Genomic DNA, 21,970 nt, shown 5'->3' on the forward strand with positions numbered 1-21,970 from the left:
ATGTACATGTACGAGTACGTGAACGGTGTGACTCTACATTGTGTACAACGAGAGAAGTGAAAACTTGTATCAAAATGCAGTCTGTAAAAATAAAAAAAAAAAAGAAAATACCTATTTAATACCAAAGAAGGCTGGATGAAACAAAAGGCAGGAAAATATATACAGAAAACAAACAGTAAAATGGTGAACATAGCTCTTACCTTATCAGCAATAACAGCAACGTACATAGATTAAACTCTCCAATTAAAAGGCATACATTAGGAGGACGGATAATAAGACATTATTTGGGTTCGACACAGTAGCACATGCCTACAATCCCATCTACCAGGGAGGCTGAGTCAGGAAGATCGCAACTTGGTGAGACCCTAGCTCAAAATAAAATTTAAAAGGGCTGGGGATGTAGCTCAGGGGTGGAGGGCCCCTGGGTTCAATCCCTACTACCCCATGCACACGAAAAGGCAGAAAATGGAAATAATAAAAATTAAAGTGAAAATTAACAAAACACCAATGGAAAAATAATAGAAAATACTTGAAAACATAACTTCTTTAAAAAGATCAGCAAAATCGGCAAAGCTTTATCTAGCAAGAAAACAAACAAGGAGACTCAATTTTTGAAAACTAGAAATGAAAGAGGATCCTTACCACTGATCTTTAGAAACAAAAAGTGTTTTGAGGGAGCACTGCAAATAACAGCACAGCAGGCATATGGGGGGTCCCAACCGCTCAGGAGGCTGAGGCAGGAGGATGGCTTGAGTCCAGAGTGGGAGGCCAGCCTGGGCAACATAGTGAGAGCCCTTCTCAACAAACACAAACAAAAAAATGCAATAAATAAAGTAACTGCACACTGAAATATTAGATAAGGTAGATGAAATGGGCAAATTCCCAGGAAGACATAGAATACCAAAACTGACCCAAAAAGAAAGGGGGGGATCAGAACAGATCTATAAAATTTTATTTATTTATATTTTTAACTTTTTGGCATCCTGGGGATTAAACTGAAAGACACTTAACCACTGAGCCACATCCCCGGTCCTTTTTTATTTTTTGAGACAGGGTCTAAGAGGGGACTAAGTCACTGAGGCTGGCCTCAAACTTGCAATCCTCTGCCTCGGCCTCCCCAGTAGCTGGGATTACAGGTATATGCTATTGTGCACAGCTCAGACCTAAAATAATTTTAAAATTTGGTAATAAAAAGAATTCCCACAAAGTAAAATCCAAAACCAGATAACTTCACTGGTTGATTTCTCACCAAATATTTAAAGAAGAATTAACACCAATCCTTCACAAATTCTCCTTAAAAATAGAAGAGGAGAGATCATGTCCCCACTCATTCTATGAGGTCAGTATAATATCACCCTGATGTCAAAACCATGAGGTAGGATTTTAAAAATTAAGTAGAGGGGCTGGGAATGGGACTTAATGGTCCAGTGCTTGCCTGACATTTGTGAGATCCTGGGTTCAATTCCAAGCAACACACACAAATAGGTAGAAAGAAGGAACAAGGAAATGTAATTTTATTTTTTTAATTTAATATATATATTAATATATATATATATATATTTTTTTTTTTTTTTAGTTGCTGATGGACCTTTATTTTATTCTTTTATTTATATGTGGTGCTGAGACTCGAACCCAATGCCTCACACATGCTGGGCAAGTGCCCTACCACTGAGCCACAACCCCAGCCCAGGAAGTGTAATTTTAATCTGAGGTTCTGCCTACCTTTCCAGGACTGTCACTTCCAAGCCAGCCTCTCGCCCAGACCCATCACTCCCAAACTCTGGGAAACCTGTAAATCTTAAAGTTACCATAAATTTACTCACTTAAGAAAAATTACCCTGTGCACTGTTAATTAGCTCACCATTAAATAAGTAGAGATACAACATTGTAAGAAACCTATAATTTAGGGAATTTTTACCTACTGATCAAATCATGGATCCCGAGCATGATCAGGCTGGGTTGTCCTCACCTTCCCATGCCCAATCCTCCCCAAGTTTCCTTTCTAAGAAAGCCCATGAACCCCCAAAACATCTCTCACTCTTGAGGTGGCCTGCATTCTCCCTGGAACGTGCATCCCTCACTTTCCCAAACAAATCTCGGTGCCTGTGCTGCTATGTGCTGAAAGTCTTATTCATGGGTCATGTCAAGGACCCCAGTAGTCCTCAGGAGAGTCCCCTCTTCTCTGGGAATTCCTCAGAACCCCCTTTGAAGACATCTCTTTTCCCATGACAACCAAAGATGTTGTAAGCAAGAAAATTATAGACCAAGGTCTCTTATTCTTATGGATGCAATATGTCCTTCAAAAACACCAGAATGTCAGATTGAGCACCATATAGAACAGATTATACACCGCGACCAACTGGGATGTGTCCCAGGAACATGGAACTTGTTCAACACTCAAAAATCAATCAGTGCAGCACACTGCATTGACAGAATAAAGAACAAAAAAACACACGGTTGTCCAAGAAGACACGGAAAAAGGATTTAATAAAATCCAGCACACTTTCCTGGATAAACTACTCAACAAAAGAGGGAGAGAAGGGAACTTCTAAGCCTTAAAACTGGCACCTAGGAACAACCCACAATTGAAAGGGAAAAAGGGGATTTCTTCCTCAGATCAGGGACTGGACAGAGAGATCGTCCTTCACCACTCCTGCCTGTCATTGTTCTGGAGCTTCCATCAGCTCACTCACCCCTCTGGGCGAGTGTTCTAGGCCATTCCAGAGGTCAGAGAGGTCAGCAGTGGGATGGAGTCCCCTTGCTCACAGGGTAAAGTGCCTGGTCAGCATCCACATCACGATATGAAGCATCGACTTCTTCCTCCCTGGGAGGGCAGGGCCTGGGCTGGGCACTCCTGGGGGACCAGGAGCATTGATGGGCTAGGCGTGCATGTGTGATTGCCTTCAGGAGGGGAAATGCCAATTAGTCCTTCCCCAGCTCTGAGCCTTCAGGGGCTGAGGAACAGACCCTGGGGTCTCCCGTCTCCAAAGCCAAGAAGCCCTCAGGCATCAACAGCCTGAGCTCTGGGGGGGCTTGTTAGTGACTCAAGGATCCCCAGGGACAGCAGCTCCAGGGACCCCTAGAATATCAGGACCTGGGTCCTTAGTCCCTCCCTTCTCAGGCAGAAGGATGCTGGCAGGGACAGTGTGAGCCTTCCTGTGTCATGGTGAGTGTGACCTCAGGGCTTTCGCCTGGCTGGAGAAGTCACCGAGACCCATCCTGGGCCTTAGGACTGAGATTCAAAACTGAGTGTAGGGAGAGTGGCCTTGTGGAGTGTCAGAATATTCACCCCAAACCACCAGGCAGTGACGAATCCGGAAGGAGATTGCCGGAAAGGTATTCAATTCTGGTTTTTGAAGTGCACAGAATATTGGGTAGAGGAGAATATGAGATCTGGACAGAAAGGGAAGGTGGAGTATCTGAGGAAACCCAAAGGTGACCCCTTAAGATCACCCACTGCCAGACACAGAACCCTGGCACACAGGTGTGGGGCCAGCAGCAGGTGGCACTGTGTTCTAGTGGTCAGAGCCTATTGGACTAGAACACACACGTGCACACTTGCAGGCGCACACACAGACACACGAAGAATTGTGTAGAGTGAAAGATCAAGGGGCAGGAAGGGGCTCCTGTTTTGCGGGGGCTCCCTGATAAGAAGAAAGAGGAAAAGGTGCAGGGTGTGGTGTCATCCCGGCTATTTGGGAGCCTGAGGCAGGAGGATGCAAGTTCAAAGCCAGCCTCCACACCTAGTGAGGCCCTATCTCAAAATTAAAGCTAAAAAAAAAGAAGGACTGGGGGTGTGGCTCAGTGGTTAAGCACCCCTGGGTTCAATCCCTGGTACGAGAAGAAGAAGAAGGAGGAGGAGAAGGAGGAGAAGGAGGAGGAGGAGGAGGAGGAGGAGGAGAGGAGGAGGAGGAGGAGGAGGAGGAGGAGGAGAGAAGGAGGAGGAGGAGATAATGAAGAAAAGAAGAAGAGGAGGAAGAGGAAGAAGAAGGACTGCAGGCCCTCATGCCACTTTCTCTCTGAGGCTCCTACAGGTCTCAGGAAGCACACCTGGGACCCTCTAGCTGGCACCAAGGAAGTGGCATGGGCCAGGTCCCTGAACCCAGCAGCCCACTAGTAACTCACCCACCAAGCAGGCAGCTGTCCTGAGGATCCATCAGTGGGTGCTATTTTTTATGGATTCCAGGTATGAAAGTAAGAACTGCTACTCGTGTCCTTTGTCCAAGCAATCTCTCCAAAGGATCGGAAGGAGGGATCCAGACATGTTGAGGCAAACTCAAACTCACAGGTCCTCAGTGGCTGTGGGATGAAATCCCAGCCACATTCAGCTTGCCCTCCGCTTTCTTCCTTGTCTCCCCAGCAGAGGCAGTGGCTGAAGCAGATGCCACCTCCAAGGTGAGAGGAGAGAAGGGCGCCTTGTACCCCTTCATGTTCCCCACAATGAGTGCCTCCCACCTCCAGCTCCCCCTGAGATGAACAGAGGCCTCCACGAACCCCCTGGCAAAGGGCACCTGGGAACACCTGACTCAGGATCCCTCCATGGCTCCCACCGCACATCTAGTCAACACCACTGTCCTCCCCGTGGCCCTCAAGGCCCTGCACCACATTTCACTGTCACCTCCTACTCTTGCCTCCGTCCTCTCACTCATTGTACCTACCTGTGTGTCCCCCTGCCTGTTCTAGTCCAGCCACTGGGCCTTTGCACAGGTTGGTACCTCCAACTGGAATGCTCCTCCCCTGCCCCACATAGCCTCCCAACTAATTTTCTCATTTCCTTCAGGTATGAATTTGGGGTCTTTGCAGAACCAACCCCCCTGGTCCATCCCCAGACTAGAAGTGAAGCCTAAAAATGTGGTGGTTGGAAGAAGAAAAATTGTACAGACTCAGGGTTAAATTTCCCAATCTTCCCTCAGCTTTTTCCTTTTCTTTTTCTATGCCTCTCATCTTCTACTCCACATCTCACTTTCCTGATGTCTGTGACTGGTTGCTGACTCCCTCTTCTCAATCCTGTCCTTCTCCAGGACGGCCCTCTCCGCCCACTTAGTTCCTTGTTATGTCCTCAGGGCACAGAGCACCACCTGGCACAGAACCGATGCTCCAAGAGCATGCGCAGTGCAGAGAGTGACGGACAGATTCTTCTAACTCCCATATGTCCTCACATGTAAATTTCACATAAGTGCCATCACACAATCTGTGGCATTTGGTGTCCAGCTTCTCTCACTGAGCATCATATTTCTATCGAGTTGTGATTTGGGGCACCAGACCGTCATGGTTTTATGGGGACTCAGTTTAGGATGTGCCCATTTCCTGATCCATTTGTCAGCTGATGGACATTTGGGTCATTTCTACCTTTTGGTGTTTGTGATGGTGCTGCTGCTATAAACATTTGTGTGGAAGTTCTTATTCAAAAGACCGTCTTCAGTTCTTTCGGGTCTATACCTAGGAGTGGCAATGCCGGGCCCCGTGATAACCCAGGGGTTTAATTTTGAAGAACAAGCTATCTCGTTTCAACTTGCATTTCTTCAATTATCACAAAACTAAAACACCTTTGCTCCAAATGGCATTGGATGTTTGCATTTTCCACCTGCTCACTGTTAGCCTTGGGCAGGAGGGGCCTCTGCCCTGCTAGGGATGCTTCTGGGGACCCTATCTGGGCCTCTTCTATCCCATCCCACCCTGAGGCATGCCGTTTCCACAAAGCCAAGAGTGTGTGTTGACTTGAGCTTGCACCCCATTGTAAGCAATGCAGCCCAGGACCCCACAACTGCCTGCTTAGGTGGCTGCCAGGCACCAGCGGGTCTGAGAGTGCACCCCTTGCCTGGTGCCATCCCTGTGTCCTGGGCCTCAGTGCTGTGTGTGTGCCCTGGAGGTGGCCAGGCGTGGCTGCTGGAGGAGGCTGCAGCCTGTGGTTGTAAGGCTGGGGTGCCCGTACAGGTGCACGTGAGGTCCCCTGGTGTGCTGGCTGGATTCTGGGTGGGAAGAGAAGGGACAGGCCATGGGTCAAGAGCAGGCTCAGGGTGCTTCCCACACCACACCAGCCTCTGCTGTGGCCTCTGAAGAGACCAGCAGTTCCATATTTGACTCTGACATTCAGTTATTATAAAAACATATGTATCAATGTAGGGAATTAGAACACATTTCATATAAGTGTGAGATTGATTGACTGATTGATTTTGAGACCAGTCTCACTTATGTGGCCAGAGTAGCCTCAAATTCCTGGGCTCAATAAGTCTTCCTATCCTATCCTCCCAAGTAGCTGGGACTACAAGAACGCCAGACTAGCTTGACTTTGAGCTTTAAATATTCAGTCCCATGCTGTATGGGTCTTTATTTGAACTCTGCAAATGTTGAGGGTGGCCCTGGGTGGTTTTGTTTGCTTGCTTGTGTGTTTTGTTGGATTGTTTTGGTGTTGGGGATCACTTCCTTTATTATCTGGAGATTTATGCCAGGTGTGGTGGTACACACCTGTAATTCTAGCTACTTGGGAGGCTGAGACAGGAGGATCACAAGTTTGAGGTCAGCCTGGGCAAGTGTGAAAGACCATGGCTCAAAATAAAAAATGAAGAATGTTGAGGATCTGGTTCAGTGGTAGAGCAGTTGCCCAGCATGCATGAGGCCATGGATTTGATCACCAGTACTGCAAAATAAAGTTTAAAAAGTTTAAATTCAGTTTTTGAGCCGGGCATGGACCTATAGTCCCAGCTACTCAAGAGGCTGAGGCAAAGTGGATGGATCACTTGAGCACAGGAGTTTGAGGTCAGCCTGGGCAACATAACGAGACCCCCATCTCAAACAATTTTTAAAAAGTCAAACTTTGGGGTTTTTCATTAAATGAATCCCTCAGAGAATCTGACTGGAATTCCTCCTAAGTGTTATGTCCCTGTTGTATTTGTGCTAGATCCAGGCTTAGCAAACTACAGTATGACTGCCAAATTCAGCTCCTTGACTTTTCGTATAAATAAAGTTCGACTGAAACTCATTTTTGTAATATAGTATTGATGCATGTATACTAGAATGATAGAACTGCAACAAAGACTGGACAGCCCACAACACCAAAAGACTCTCGAGCCCTCGCTGAAAATGATTGTATGGCAGTGCTGGATCCACACGGCTGCCTGCTGCCTGCTTCCTGCTTCCTGCTTCCTGCTTCCTGGTTCTGCTCTCCAGGAAAAATGGGCATTCCTCTCTCACTGCCTTTTCTCCTGTTAAGTTCTTCCATGGTCCTCATTTGTCTTTTCTTTATAACTAGAATATCTATAGGCTCCTTAAAATTTTTAGTTGTTTTACTCACTTTAGTTCTTCAGAACTAAAATTTAAAACTTAGGTTTCAAAAGGGAAAATGTGAACTAATTTTTCAAAAAGTTAAGTCATAATTTAAATATCCATCAACCCACTGTAGATGATGAATATCTTAAGGTGCACAGAACCTAAATTTAATTTTTCCTCTCCCCACAAGTCACTGGGTTTGCAGATTACCCCCAATACCCCTAGGTGGCACAAATATCCAGCCCCTCTGTCTCAATACCCTTTCTGTCTCAAAGGAGGTAGAGACAGACCTGTGCTCTCTCATCTAAACCAATTAACTCTTTTTAAAAACCATATATTTATTTCAACTGAAAAGTAAAAATGCATACATTTATTGTGTACATCATGATGTTTTGAAATAGATATACATGTGGAATGACTAAATGCAGCTAATTAACATATGCTTTATCTTGCATAAGCTATCATTTCTGTGGTAAAAGCACAATTCAGTCTCAAGGGTTTGCAAGACAACAGTGACTGCTATGTGGTACAATAGATCTCCTCAAATTGTTCCTCCTAATAAATTTTGCACCGAGTGGGGGAAGAATATGTCTCCCAAACCTTCCCCCATCTCTGGCAACTACCATTCTAGCCTCTGTGCACCCCCTAACTCCCATCCCCTAGTCCTGGGGATTGATCCCAGAGCTGCTCAACCTCTGAACTACACGCCCAGCCCTTTTGATATTTTGTTTTGCGACAGGGTTTTGGTAAATTGCCGAGCTAGCCTTGAACTTGCAATCCCCCTGCCTCGCCTCCCAAGTCACTGGGGTTACAGGCATGCGTCACCATACCAGCTTAGTCTCAGCTTGTATAAATTCAATTATTTTAGCTCCACATATAAGGGAAATCAGGTATTAATTGTCTTTCTCTGCCTGGTTTATTTCACTTAACACAATGTCCTCCAGGGAAATAGCACCAGCTGGGAGAAATCTTCAACCAAAGACTAAGGGGAGTGGGGCATGAACACGCCAGCCCCTCGCCCAGAGGTGGGCTGACTCCGAGCTGTGTGTCCTCAACCCTCTCAGGGGCCCCAGGTCACATCAGATCCCAGTTGCTCACAGAGGTCAGTTCCTTGTTATTCCTGCCTGTCTCCCTTCCACTTCCCTCCTCGTGGTTTTGGGGATGTCTCCCACATGAACTATTTACCTTTTTATTCATTTATTTATTTTTGCATTGGGGATTTAAGCCAGGGGTATTTTACTACTGAGCTACATCTCTAGCTCTAACCCTATTTATTTATTTAGAAAATGGGAATTAAACCCAGGGGTGCTTAACCTCTGAGTCACATTTCCAGTCCCCCTCCACCTTTTTTGCTTTTTCTTTTGAGACAGGGCCTTGCCAAGTTGTTGAGGCTGGCCTGGAACTTGAGATCCTCCCGTCTCAGCCTCCCCAGTTGCTGGGAGTAGAGGCGGGCACCACCACACCCAGCAACTATTCACTCTTACTCTTGAATCCTTCTCTAGGATCCCTTTCTAGGGACTTTCAACTAGACACCGATGTTCTTACTGCCCTCCTCCCACCACATCTCAAGTCTCTTGTCCTTATTTGTCCCTATGATTTTCTTACCTGTGGAGGAGACACTGGCAGCTGGGTGACAGGAGGAAAACCAGTGACTCAGTTCTGGGTGTCTGTGCTGTTGGTAAAGAGGGACGACTCTCCTACCCCACTCTACCTGAGGCCGAGCAGACCCCACCACTCTCTGCTCTATTGCGTTCACTCTGTGCTCTCTTCCCAGGCTCCTGAGAAGCAGCGGGGCAATGGGACTGGGCTAGTGACCGAGTTCGTGCTGGTGGGGTTCTCCAACCTTCCAGACCTGAGGACCACGCTCTTCGCGGTCTTCCTCCTCACCTACCTGGTCACCCTCAGTGGCAACGTCACCATCATCGCCATCGTCCATGCGGACCGCACGCTGCACACACCCATGTACCGCTTCCTAGCCGTGCTGTCCCTCTCTGAGACCTGTTACACGCTGGTCACCATCCCCAACATGCTGGCCCATCTGCTGATGGAGAGCCAGGCCATCTCCATCTCTGGCTGCCGGGCTCAGATGTTCTTCTTCCTGGGCTTGGGTTGCAGCCACTGCTTCCTCCTGACCCTGATGGGTTACGACCGGTACGTGGCCATCTGTCATCCCCTGCGCTACTCGGTGATCATGAGACCCACCGTTTGCCTCTGCCTAGGAGCCTTGGTTTTCTGCTCTGGCTTCTCGGTGGCTCTGATGGAGACCTGCATGATTTTCTCGTCGCCCTTCTGCCGCGGAGACCGTGTGGAGCACTTCTTCTGCGACATCGCCCCGGTGCTGAAGCTCAGCTGCGCCGACAGTGCGCGCAAGGCGCTGGGCATCTTCTTCCTGAGCGTGCTGGTGGTGCTGGTCTCCTTCCTCCTCATCCTCCTGTCCTACGCCTTCATCGTGGCGGCCATCCTGAGGATTCGCTCTGCGGCCGGCCGGCGCAAAGCCTTCTCCACCTGCGCCGCGCACCTCACCGTGGTCGTGGTGCATTTTGGCTGCGCCTCCATCATCTACCTGCGGCCAGACTCTGGGGCCAACCCCGCCCAGGACCGCCTGGTGGCGGTGTTCTACACGGTGGTGACGCCGCTTCTCAACCCTGTGGTGTACACTCTGCGCAACCAGGAGATGAGGGTGGCGCTCAAGAGGACCCTGGCGCGCAGCTGCGGGGTGTTGAGATAAGGACCTGCTTTGCATTATTCACGACCGTTTAGGTTTTCATCAACCTAGGCCCTTCCTGAGACCCTCCCCGACCTGGAATACAGGAACGACTCTCGTATTGCTCCCAAAGATTCGTGTGTTTGTACTTTATTCCCCAAGTGCTGGACTGGAAGCCGAAGCCTTGTGCGTTTGGCAAGCGCTCTACCACTGAGGTGCATCCCCGGCCCCATGAGTTGGAATCTTCATTCTCAAAGCAACAAGTGTGAGAAGTGGGAACATGAAGAAATGATAAGATCATGAGGGATCTAACCTTTTGAATAGACTAATGACAACATCAGGGAAGTAGATGAGTACCCTTGGAGTGGTCTCAGCCCCCTTCCTGTCTCTAATGCTCTCCTGCCCTTCCACCTTATGCTATGGGTGGTGAAACCACAAGGCCCTGGCCAGATGAGGCTTCTTGAAACTCCCCACCTCCAGAAAAAAATCCTTCTCCTTTATAAATAACCCAATATGTGATATCATACTGTAGCAGCTCAAAAGAAGCTAACACAAGGGACTGGGACATAGCTCAGAGGGAGAGCTCTTGCCTGGCATGTACAAGGCCCTGGATTCAATTCCCAGCACCAGGAAACATACACACACACCAAGACAGAAATTAGTACCACAAATGGGTTCTTGTTATAACAAGTACCTGAAAATGTGGAAGCAGCTTTGGAACTAGGTGTTGGGTGAAGACTGGAAGACATGCAGGGCAGGTCTGAATCTTCTTAGAGATTACTTAAGTGGTCAGGATCACGATATTGGTAGAAAGATGCGCCTGAGGTGAGTTCTCTGATGGAAATGAGGAATATCTTATTGGAAACTAAAGTACATTGTTATAAATTGACAAAGAACTTGGCTACATTATGTATAAAACCAAGGATTTTTATGGAAGGCAAAATTGAAGTGCCATGAACTAGAATATCAGGTGGAAGAAATATCTAAGAAAAATACTAAAGGCGTTGTATAAGCACTTTTAATTGCACATGGTAAAATGCAGGAAGATAGATGTGATTTAGAGACAGAAATTACAATTAAAAGGGAAGCAGGACTGGGTGTGGTGGTGCACACTGTAATCCCAGCTACTTGGGAAGCTGAGGCAAGAGGATTGAAAATCAAGACCAGTCAGGGCAACTTTGTGAGACCCTGTCTCAAAATTAAATTTTTTAAAAGATGCTGGAATGTAGCTCAGGGATAGAGCATCCCTTTTTAAAGAAGAAAACATAAAAAGAAATTTAAAACCAAGTATTCTATGCCTGGCTTGGTGGTGGATACCCGTAATCCTAGCAACTCAGGTGGATGAGGCAGGAGAGTCACAAGTTACTATGAAACCCAGCCACCTCTCTCCTAAGAAGAATGAAAATGTGTGTCCACACAACTTGCATGAATGTTTATAGCAACTTTATTCAAAATACCCAAAACAGGAAGTTACCAAAATATCCTTCAGCAGACAAATGGGTAAGTAAATTGTGATATATTCATACAACACATCACCCAGGCCATCTTCTGCAATGAAAAGGAATATGCATAGTAACGGGTGCATGTAACAACACAGATGAATCTCAGAAGCCAGCCTTGAAAGGTTACACGCCACAAGATTCCATTTACTTGAAATTCTAGACAAAACAATTGGTCTACTGACAGACAGTAGACCGATGATAACCAGAGCCAGGAATCTGGGAGAATATTGACCACAAAAAGACACAAGAAAACTTGTGTGGTAGTTTCATAGCTGCATGCATTTATCAAGACCTGCCAAATTTCACACTTAAAATTGATTAAATTTAGTAAATGTTAGTCATACCTCACAAAGCTGAACAAAAAATTAAATGAATGAGAAAACAGAGTCCAGTTTTTCAAATTGCTTCCACCTCATTCCCTTAGCTCTAAAAGCCAAAATAAAAAAAAATAAAAATAAAAATAAAAATAAAAATGTGAGCCATCTTGAACAAAACAGCTTGGTCTTTGTTGTAAAGGAGTAGGCTCACACTGATTGGGGTATCTCACTCTGAGCATTTATCTATGGGGCTAGAAAGTGGGGTAAAGGGACTGGGGTGTAGCTCAGTTGGTAGTGCTTTCCTCTCGTGCACGTAAGCCCTGGGTTCAATCGCCAGCACCAAAAAAAAAAAGAGGCAAAGAGCTTAGAGGGTAGTCTTACTATCACCCACAGTCTAGCAGATATAACTGAACCGTCTCAACGCACTGATTTTTAATAGGAAAATGGTGTGGACAGCTGCACGCTGGCCCCCCACGTTGATTCTCCACATTTACATATGTCTTCCTGACAGCCAATCACCATTTACATATGGCTTCCTGACAGCCAATCACCATGCTCCAGCTCCACCTTCCCCAACCTTCCCTTTCCTGAGGGAGAAGCACCTGTTTAAAGGTCAATGGTAGATGGAAGTTGGAGTTCTATATTAAGGAATGACTGTGTGTTATGGTTTAGATGTGAGGTGTCCCCCAAAAGCTCACCAGTAAGACAATGCAAGAAAGTTTAGAGGAGAAATGATTGCGTTGTGAGAGCCTTAACCCAACATTGAATTAATCCCCTGATGGGATTAACTGAGTGGTAACTAAAGGCAGTTTTAAGATGTGGCTGGAGAGGGTAGGTCTGGCGCACCTTTGAGGTATACATTTTGCATCTGGCAAGTGAACTCTCTCTGCTTTCTGATCATCATGTGAGCTGTTTCCCTCCACCACACTCTTCCACTACGATGTTCTGCCTTACTTTGAACCCTGAGCCTATGGACTGAGACCTCTGAAACTCTGAGCCCTCAAATGAACTTTTCCTCCTCTACAATTGTTCTGGTCAGGATCTTTTAGTCACAGCAGTGAAAAAGCTGGCTAAAACACTCTGTGCAACGTGTTCTGGTATATTCTTTTCCCTAAAACATTAACTTACTATTTTAGAGCTAAGCATTTTCCCTCATTTATAAAGCGAGAAATAATCATGCACCCCATGAGTTTCTTGGACCCAAGAGATTTGCTGAGAAGGAAAATGCTTTCAAAAACTCTTAGCTGTAACTTTTCCTTTGACTATTGATATATCTTAACAACCACACAGTCTTCCAAGTTTTCAATTTTAAAATTCGTGTTCCACAAAACATCTTGTTGGCAGTTGCCCCAAAGATTCCTGTTGTCTTGTAAGCAGTATCAAATTTATCAATGGTTAGTAGAATTTGTAGGAATTCTTTATTTCAATAAGTGCTTCTGATAATCTTAAATTTAAAAAGAATAGTTTCTGTGCTGATTCTCAAATGAGAAAGCTCATTTCTGATGATTGCTTAATTTTATCTCAAAAGAAATCTTTCCGCCTTTAAAAAAAAGAGAAGAGGGACGCTTTCTCCACACCAACTTGCCTGAACACATCTCCTTTGTTCCTTTCTTCTCCGTTCTTGAGATTTTCTGGCACGATGGGTGCCTGGCAAGCAGCTTGATTTGCAATGACAATGACATAGTCATCAACGCATCTTCTCTGGATGCATTTCTAGGCTCAGAGTGACTTGGAGGTAGAATGTGGTCATTTCAGTTCCAAGTTTCCCCTTTTCCTCTGAAGTCTATGGTTTAGACCGATGGCATTATTTCATGTTGTGCTGCATTGAATTTTAAGAGACTTGTTTCCTTTCAGGGTAGAACTTCTAACAAACCTATGTCCAACTTACTCTGCAGTGATAATGGGAGCAAGCATTTGGTTAAAGCTTGAGGATCTGCACCTCTTTGGTTTTGAAAAGTAATTATGAAATCACCTCTTCCTTTAACCCAGCAGATCAAATTTCTGATTGAAAAGAATTGAGCAATGCTGGTCAAATTATATTGTTATATGTTGTGTGTTTGTATTAATATGTAACAACAAATCGCATTATTATGTACAACTATAATGCACCAATAAAATAATGTGGAAAAATGAAATGAATGAATGGATAGAAAAAAGATAGATGACAAATGATAAGTGATAAATGATAAATGATAGGTTATAAAAGTAAGGTAGATTATAAATAAATAGATGGATAAAAATGATAGATAAGTGGATGAGTAGATTGATAGAAATACATAGAATTCCAGGAACAGTGGCACACCTATAATCCCAGCTATTCAGAGGGTGGGGCAGGAGAATCGTAAGTTTGAGGTTCACCTGGGCAATTTAGCAAGACCCTGTCTCAAAATAAAAAAAAAAAAAGACTATGGATGTAGCTCAAAGGTAGAACACTACTGAGTTCCGTTCCCAGTACTGAAAAATGAGAAATAAAAAAGAAAAGTAGAAAGAAACAAAGACAGAAGATAATGGCCAGTGCTGCTGCTGTTGATTATATGAAAAGATATGTTTGATGATGATGAAGACTGATAGATAAAAATACATGAAAAATGAAAGAATATGCTAAATTAATGAGACATGGTCAGGGAACAGGCAAGGGATGGAACCACATCTTGAGAAGAGCCAAGAAGAAGGGGAAATGACCCCGATGCAGAGAAGGTGGCTGAATGAAGAGTAATAAATGTATTTATTTCCCCTACAAGGTGCCAGAGAAATAAATAGATTTCGTAAATACATTTCATATGCCAGGTGCAGTGGTGTCCACCTGTAGTACCAGCTACTCGGGCGCCTAAAGCAGGAGGATCCCTTGATCTGAGGAGTCTGAGGCTAACCCTGGCAACATAATAAGACTCCATGTCAGGATACATAAGTAAGTACCTCCTGCCTTCCAATCTCCCACCAGTGCCTCCCATTGGTCAATCCCAAGGGGACATCGGAGAGCAAGGGAGTCGCTTACTGTTCCCCTGTGTCATCCTCCTGGGTCACAGAACAGTTGGAGAAGGTGGAGGGAAGATCTGGAGGACAAATGGCAGCCACTCAGCTGCTCCATCATTGTCCTTTCAGTGAGAAAGCCAGCTGGGACATCAAATCCAAAGTCCCCAAATCATCCCAAATTTGGGGTACTGATAAAGTCACGTGGGCCTGAAACTTTGATTCCCAGGAGCTCATTTTCCCCAACCATGATGGCAGGCAGTCTTCCTAGTCCTCCATCTGACACCACCGCCCCCAACCATTCCTGAGAGCCTCAGGTGCGGAGGGGGAGGTACATCTCACAGGTGCCAATTAGTACGTCAACTCTACCTGGTCCAAAAGGTGGGTTCCTTCTGTGGGACACACTTCTCCAATGCCCCATCTCATAAAGCCAGGGTTGAAAGATACAGTGAACAAAATAGATGGGGAGGACTTTCTCCTCATTTACATGGCCTTCAAAAAGAAGGGTCCCCAGACTTTCTTGCGCTCTGATCACTGTTTTAGCTACCACTCCCAAGCATCTACTCATGCACACAGCTAAGATGGGCTTCTCTCCAGCCAAGGGTTCAAGTGTCAGGAATTCTGAAGAGAGAGATCATTCCAGGCAGCTCCAGAGTGAGGAAGAGCAGGTTGCTGCCATGGGCAAGTGGAGCTCAATCCCAATGGGCAGCCTTCAAAACACTGTGGATCCTACCCAGACTTTCCCCCAGAGAGAGGGGTGAGAAAGCTGGGGTACAGATCCACCAACTCCCATCCATCTCTCATTTATTGAGGCTTAGTCCCACATCATGCAAAAGAAAGTCCCCAGGTGGAAATTTCAGGCGTTTTCAGCCAGACACCCCAGCAGGCACTAGGGGTAAGCTCTCAGGGAAGTTAGTGAGCACTTCCTGTAACCCCCCCTTAACTAGCCTCAAATCCCATCAAAGCAGAGACTGGGCCTGTGTAACTCATTACTTTACTCTCAACAACTTGCCCAGGACTTGTCTCACAGCAGGAGCCCAATAAATATGTACAAGTTAGATGAACAGAGCATAAAATAAACTTGAGACAAAAATAGAAAAGACTGTTCCATCTCCTAAGTCTAGGAGGGGGGAAGTAGAGTGAATGTAAATTTGTTGCTCCCACAGAATTCATCTTACAAAGCTAATGGTCTCTAAATGTATTCCACCCCCAGTAACAGAGCAGACTTTGAGAAATGCATTAAGAAATTAGCATCGCCTGGGGCTGGGGCTGGGGTGTAGCCCGTGGTCCAGCATATGCTTAGCAAGTGTCAGCTCCTGGGTTCCCTCCCCCACACTGCAAAAGAAAGAAATCAACACATCCCTTATTCCATTGCCATAGTGATCATTTAGAGCAGGAGTTGATTCTGCCTCTTGGTGAATAATTGTCAATGTCTGGAGACAGCTCCCCACAGCAAAGAATGATGTGGCCCCGAGTGTCAATATTCTTGACATTAAGAAACCTTACATTAGAGGATAGATACATGACCCAGTTGAGGTCAACAGAAAATCAACCCCAGGGCTGGGGTTGTGGCTCAGTGGTAGAGCCTAGCATGCATGAGGCCCTGGGTTCAATCCTTGGCAACACTACAAATAAATTAGGTCCACATACACCTAAAAAGAAAAAAAGAAAATCAACCCCAAGACCTGAAGTTTCACTCTTCTTTGGAAAGTGCAATGTGGTCTATGACTCTGGCACTTATTTTGCTGACAGAGATGTGCTGGAGTTGTACAGGGTACACACAGGTACGTGGGGAAGAAACTGCTGAGAAGCTGTAGAGATGAAAAGAATCTCAGCCTTTGTTGACTTCATTTGAGCTGCTAGGTTGAACTTCCCCAAAACTGGCCTTTTTTCTTTATATGATCTAATAAACTCCTCTCTGGCTTAAACCGATTGAGTTGACTCTCGTGTTACTTGCAACCAAGAGCACTCCAAATGACAGGGAGAATTTATGGACATTCTATTCCACTGACCCTCCATTATGTGTCAATCAGCTTTCCATCACTGTCACAAAACACCTCAGATAAGCAACTTGAAGGAGAAAAGGTTTATTTTGGCTCACGGTTCAGTCCATGATCAATTGGCTCCTTTGCTTTTGGGCCTGTGGTAAGGTGGTTGTCATGGCAGAAACACATGGAGCAAAGCTGCTCATCTCATGGTAGCCGGGAAGCAAAAAGAAAGGAGAGGCCAGGGTCCCCATATCCTCCTCCAGGGCATGCCCCAGGACCTCACTTTCCCTCCTCTAGGCCCATTCAAAGGTTCCACCACCTCCCAATAGCACCATGAACTGAGGACTAAGCCTTCAACACCTGGACCTTTGGAGACATTCAGATCCAAACTATAGCACTTTCCTAGAAAGCCTTAACACACCTTGCCTTGGAGCATGGTTTGTTGCAAGAATCCAAAACCCACTGAAGCTGGGCAGAGTGATGCACGCCTATAATCCCAGTTGAGTCAAAGCAAAAATAAAAAGGGCTGGAGATGTAGCTCAGAGACAGGGAAGGGAGAGGAAAAGCAAGAAAGATGACAAAGAAGAAGGAAGACAAAAAAGAAACCCACTCAAGCCGTTGTATGTAAAAGGGTATTTATTACATGTACACAGGGATAGCTTCAGAACTGCAGAGAGCATGAAGTCAAGGTGAGTTTCATGCAGAACCGGCATCTGGCACTTACACAGCAATTAATACATACCTGCTGACTTCAATGGAATGAGTGAAGGTCAATTAACTGGAATCAATACTGCATGTGGATCTCAGATACTTCCTCCAGTCTTGGGGGGGCCAACTGAGCTCTCAATCGATTCTCCTGGCATATAACCTCATCAAAGTGCTGTCTGGCTCATCAGTAACCACAGCACAAAGGCAGGGGATGTTGCTCAGTAGTAAAGTGCTTGCCTAGTGCACCTGAGGCCTTCGGTTCAATCCCCAGCACCACGGGGGGGCGGGGGGGGGTAGAATCCCCACTGCTCCAAATTGGCAACCAATATTTCTTAATCTGCCTGTGACCTTAAAAGTTCCACCAACTGACAGTTTACTTAGCATCTCCATTATAGAAAGTTCTTGAACAAGAGAATCTCATTGGCTCATCTTAAGTCAGGTAACCATCCCTGATCCAATCAGTGAAGACACCTGCCAAAAGAGACTGAGTGGCTGAATAAACCAAATAGGTTTAGCCCAAGATGGGAGCTCAAGTTAGCCCTGGGAAGACAAGAGCCAGCCACCACCACACCCCCACCTTACCTCGATACAGACCAGTGACACTGAGTGTTAACTATTCCTTTATTAGGCGGTGAGGGTAATGGGGCTGTACAATGCAGGGCCTGAATTCAGCTACACAAGCCATATTACAAAAATAGTCTAAAAATACTTCTATTCTGCCATGAGCCGGGCCAGGGGAGTACCAGGAGGAGGTGCCACTCAGGCAGCTCCTCTCTCCTGCCTGCAGTCCCACATTTGTGGGGAGACAAAATGGAATGCACTCTCCCCTGGCCCCCATTTTCCACCAGCCATCCCCAGTTCCCAAAGGGATATGGCCCAAACTCTGGGAGGGTGGGAGGCCTAGAAGGGGGCTCAGGCCAGAAGGGCCCTTCCCCAGCAAGGCTACAGGACAAGTCTCATCTGGAATGCAGTGAAGTGAGGGAGGAGGGGTGGGGAGGAGGCTCCCGAGTCTCCCCTGACCCCTGGCCCCAGAGGGTGCGCCCAAGGGTGCCTACTTGGTACATACCAGGGTCGTGTACTCGGTACACGGGATCCTAGTCATGCCTGTGTACTCGGTACACAGAATCCAGCTTGGCCGAATGGGCCCACAGACTCAGCCCCACAGGGGCACTGGGGGATTCGCAGGGGGGAGGGAGTGTCTCCATATATATATTTTGTAAAAAATAATAATAATAATAAGTTTGTTTAAATGAATTTGTTTCTATACAAAATGTAAAAAAAAAAAAAAAAAAAAAGAAAGAAAAGAAAAAAATGATAATTCACTCATGTCAGAGTGTGAGAAAATGAGGAGGGAAGAGAACGGGGGAGGGGGGGGAGAGAGAAGGTCCCAGACTTGTTACAAGACTGAGCGGGCAGGTCAGCCCCCACCCATTATAAATAAAGGAAGCCTGAGGCCCTGGGCTGATGACCCACCTTGGCCACACAGCAAGGCAGGACTGCAGGAGGGTTGCTGGAGAGAAAGAAGAGAATGAATAAAACTACAGGTGAGGAAGGAGTCAGGAGGGGCTCCCCAGCCCCCAAACCCAGGACCCAGGGCGTTTCAGGCCAACACCTGCCTCTTAGGGGTGACTTCTGGCTGGGGCCCCAGCTGGGTCTGGGCCTGAGCAAGGGAGCTGGGGATGGACAAGGAGTGTGGCTGGGCAGGCAGCGCCCCAGCGGCCGTGGCAGCCGTCCCCGTGGCAGTGGCCGGGCTGGGTGTAGAATCGGACCAGTCCGAGAGGGAGGGGGGAGAAGGGCTGGCCCAGTGCTCGGGGGACTCTGGGGAGGGTGTCAGGTAAGGGTGTTCACTGGGGACACGTAAGAAGCGAGCTTTCGGGGGGCTGCTGTGGGCCCCCGCTGCCGGGTATTCCTCGCCATGTCCTGGGGCTGCCAGGTAGGGTGGGGGTCGCTCCTGGGGAGAGACGGGGGTCCCAGGGTTGAGCATCTGGGGTCCCGGTGCAAGGGGCAGCAGGAATGAGGGCCCTGGAGGGGCAGGTGGAGGCAGCCGGGCCCAGTCGAGGGGGACAGCCACCGGGTTCAGCAGACCCAGGCTAAGCACACAGCCTCCAGGAGGCTGGCGCCCTAGGGGGCCTGCCCGGCCTGTGCCACCAAGCTGCGCCAAGGACACTGCAGTGGCCGTGGCAGTCGCATAGGGACCCTCAAGGGGGAAGCCTCCAGGGGAAGCAGGGGGCCCACCGAAGGGCCGCGGGGAGTCCAGTGAGTCCACCGGTGACAGTGTGACGGAGCTCTCGGCCAGGGGACCTGGGCAGGCCAGCGTCAGCTTTTTGCCCCGGCCCCGGGCCCCTTGCGGCCCTAGCCCTGCCTTCCCGGGGGGCCTCCTGCTCTTCTTGGCTCCGGGTTGTGCCGCCTTGAGGCCTGGGAGAAAGGCCCCAGGTGGGCAGAGCAGGGGCCCCAAGCCATGGGGGCCAGGGGGGCTGCGCGGCCCACTGGGCTGGTCCAGCAACCGCACGATGTCCTGGTGCAGCCGCTCCTGGGCCACATCCCGGGGCAGCCTGTCCAGGTGGTCTGTGATCTCCCGATTGGCAAAGTGGTCCAGCAGTAGCTTGGCAGCCTCGAAGCTGCCTTCCCGGGCAGCCAGGAACAGCGGGGTCTCCTCCTGAGATGGGGATGGGGGAAGAACCCAGAAATGTTGAGGTCAAAATCACTCTCTGGTCAACACCAGCAAGGTCTCCAGGCTCTGGGGAACCTGAGAACTCAGAGTCTGTACCCTGGAGCTTGTCGCACCTGGATGGGAATCCCAGCAGGGAATCTGGGCAATTATTTCCTTTGAACCATATACACCCAGCAGGTAATTCAGGTGAGACAATCACCTTAGGCACAGAACTTAAAGGAACACCAAAAATCTCAGTAATCAAAATAAATTATACTTCAATGTAACTTTTTTTTAAACTTAAAAGAAAAAAAAACATAATGAATAAAATATTGAGCCGGGCGTCGTTGTGCACACTTGTAATCCCAGCGACTCAGGAGGCTGAGGCAAGAGGATCAAGAGTTCAAAGCCAGTCTCAGATACTTAGTGAGGCTCTTAGCAACTCAGCAAGACCCTGTCTCTAAATAAAAATACAGAAAAAAAAAAAAAAAAAGGTTGGGGTGGTAGGTCAGTGGTTGAGTGTTTACCTAGTATGCATGAGGCATTGGGTTTGATACTCAGCACCACATATGGATGGATGAATGAATGAATGAAAGAGCGAATGAATGGATGGATGGATAGATAGATAAACAAATAAACAAACAAACAAACAAAGTGCTGGGGATGTGGCCCAGTGGTTAAGTGCCCCTGGGTTCAATCCCCGGTTCCACAAAGCACTTTGCAAACACACCGGCTCACTGAATCCTCAAGGGAAGTGATGAAGCAGGTCCATTACTTCCCCACTGTACCCAGGTCAGGCAACCTGCCCAAGGTCACAGGGTGACTCCTGCAGACTTCCTCTCCGATTCACTGTTGAAGACTCTTGGCCCCAAATCCCACCCCTGAAAGCTGGCTGCAGGCAAGGTGAACGCCACCACCAGCTTCACCCCACCCTGCTCCCTTCCACCTGTGGGGGCTATGCTGATGCTGCCCACCAGGTGGACTGAGGGCCTGGGCTCACCTTGCTATCCTGCATGTCCTTGTTGGCTCCATTTTTCAGCAGAGCCAAGGTGGCCTCCACATTGTTCACAGCTGCAGCCCAATGTAAGGCTGATTTTCCTAGAGGGGAAATAGAGATCAGGGTAAGGGTAAGACTCATGTCCCAGGTCCCCCATCATAAGTGGGCAGGAGGGATCTAGAACATGGCCTGGCAGTGGGTAGGAGAGGGACAGGCTGCTGCAAGTGCCTCAGTAGCTGTGTTTGGGTTCACGTGTGTGTGGACAGCTACATAACTCCTCTGACCACATGGCTCTCCATGTACAGGAGGTGCTGTGTGGACCCGACTCTGTGGGACCTAGAGCTGGGCTGTCCAATGCCATCACCACCAGTCTCATGTGGACCTTCAGATTTAAACTAATGAAAATTCAATAAGGTCGGTGCTGCAACCATAATGAGAAGTTTTTTCAACTAACGGTACTGGAACAACTGGATCTATCTATGCAAAAGAATGAAGTTCAACCCCTCCTTCACACCATCCACAAAGCGAACTCAAAATGAACCAGAGATCTAAATGCAAGAGCTCACACTACAAAAACCTCTAGAAGAAAACACGGCAGTAGATCTTCATGGCCTTGAATTAAACAAAGGATTCTTAGACATGACACCAAACACACAAGCAACAATGAACAACAATAAGTAGACTATATATTTTATTTATGATATGCAATTCATCTATTGTTTTGCTTCCAAGGACACCATTGAGAAAATAAAAAGAAGCTGGGCACAGTTATACATGCCTATAATCCCAGCAATTGCAGAAGCTGAGTCAGGACAATCACAAGTTCTATGCCAGCCTCAGCAACTTAGCAACTTAGTGAGACCCTGTC

At 47.2% G+C, this 21,970-nt stretch overlaps 2 protein-coding genes across 4 annotated transcripts in view; one reads left to right on the top strand and one right to left on the bottom strand.

Annotated features, from left to right (window-relative positions):
- On the top strand, positions 1-9,994 carry LOC124968208 (olfactory receptor 10T2-like). The gene is made up of 3 exons (XM_047530499.1): positions 1-25; positions 4,361-4,395; positions 9,041-9,994. The coding sequence occupies exons 1-3, from the start codon at positions 1-3 to the stop codon at positions 9,992-9,994; spliced, it is 1,014 nt and encodes a 337-aa protein (XP_047386455.1).
- Positions 9,995-17,796: 7,802 nt separating this feature from the next.
- Positions 17,797-21,970, bottom strand: part of Notch3 (notch receptor 3) — a 35,906-nt gene continuing 31,732 nt past the window's right edge. For all 3 annotated transcript variants that reach the window (XM_047531500.1, XM_047531499.1, XM_047531501.1), the window contains 2 exons: positions 21,106-21,203; positions 17,797-20,111 (listed from right to left, as the gene is read on the bottom strand). In XM_047531500.1, coding sequence (XP_047387456.1) covers positions 19,056-20,111; positions 21,106-21,203 — 1,154 coding nt within the window. In that variant the 3' untranslated portion in view covers positions 17,797-19,055. The remainder of the gene's footprint in view (positions 20,112-21,105; positions 21,204-21,970) is intronic.

Source organism: Sciurus carolinensis, chromosome 17, assembly GCF_902686445.1.
Source record: "Sciurus carolinensis chromosome 17, mSciCar1.2, whole genome shotgun sequence".
Lineage (NCBI taxonomy): Eukaryota > Metazoa > Chordata > Mammalia > Rodentia > Sciuridae > Sciurus > Sciurus carolinensis.

What these genes read in the sequence shown, in the direction of transcription:
- LOC124968208 (XM_047530499.1), top strand. Translation starts at nt 1, where the DNA reads ATGTACATGTACGAGTACGTGAACG. An exon ending in CATGTACGAGTACGTGAACG is followed by an intron (nt 26 to 4,360) that starts GTGTGACTCTAC and finishes TTGTCTCCCCAG; the next exon opens with CAGAGGCAGTGGCTGAAGCA. An exon ending in AAGCAGATGCCACCTCCAAG is followed by an intron (nt 4,396 to 9,040) that starts GTGAGAGGAGAG and finishes CTCTCTTCCCAG; the next exon opens with GCTCCTGAGAAGCAGCGGGG.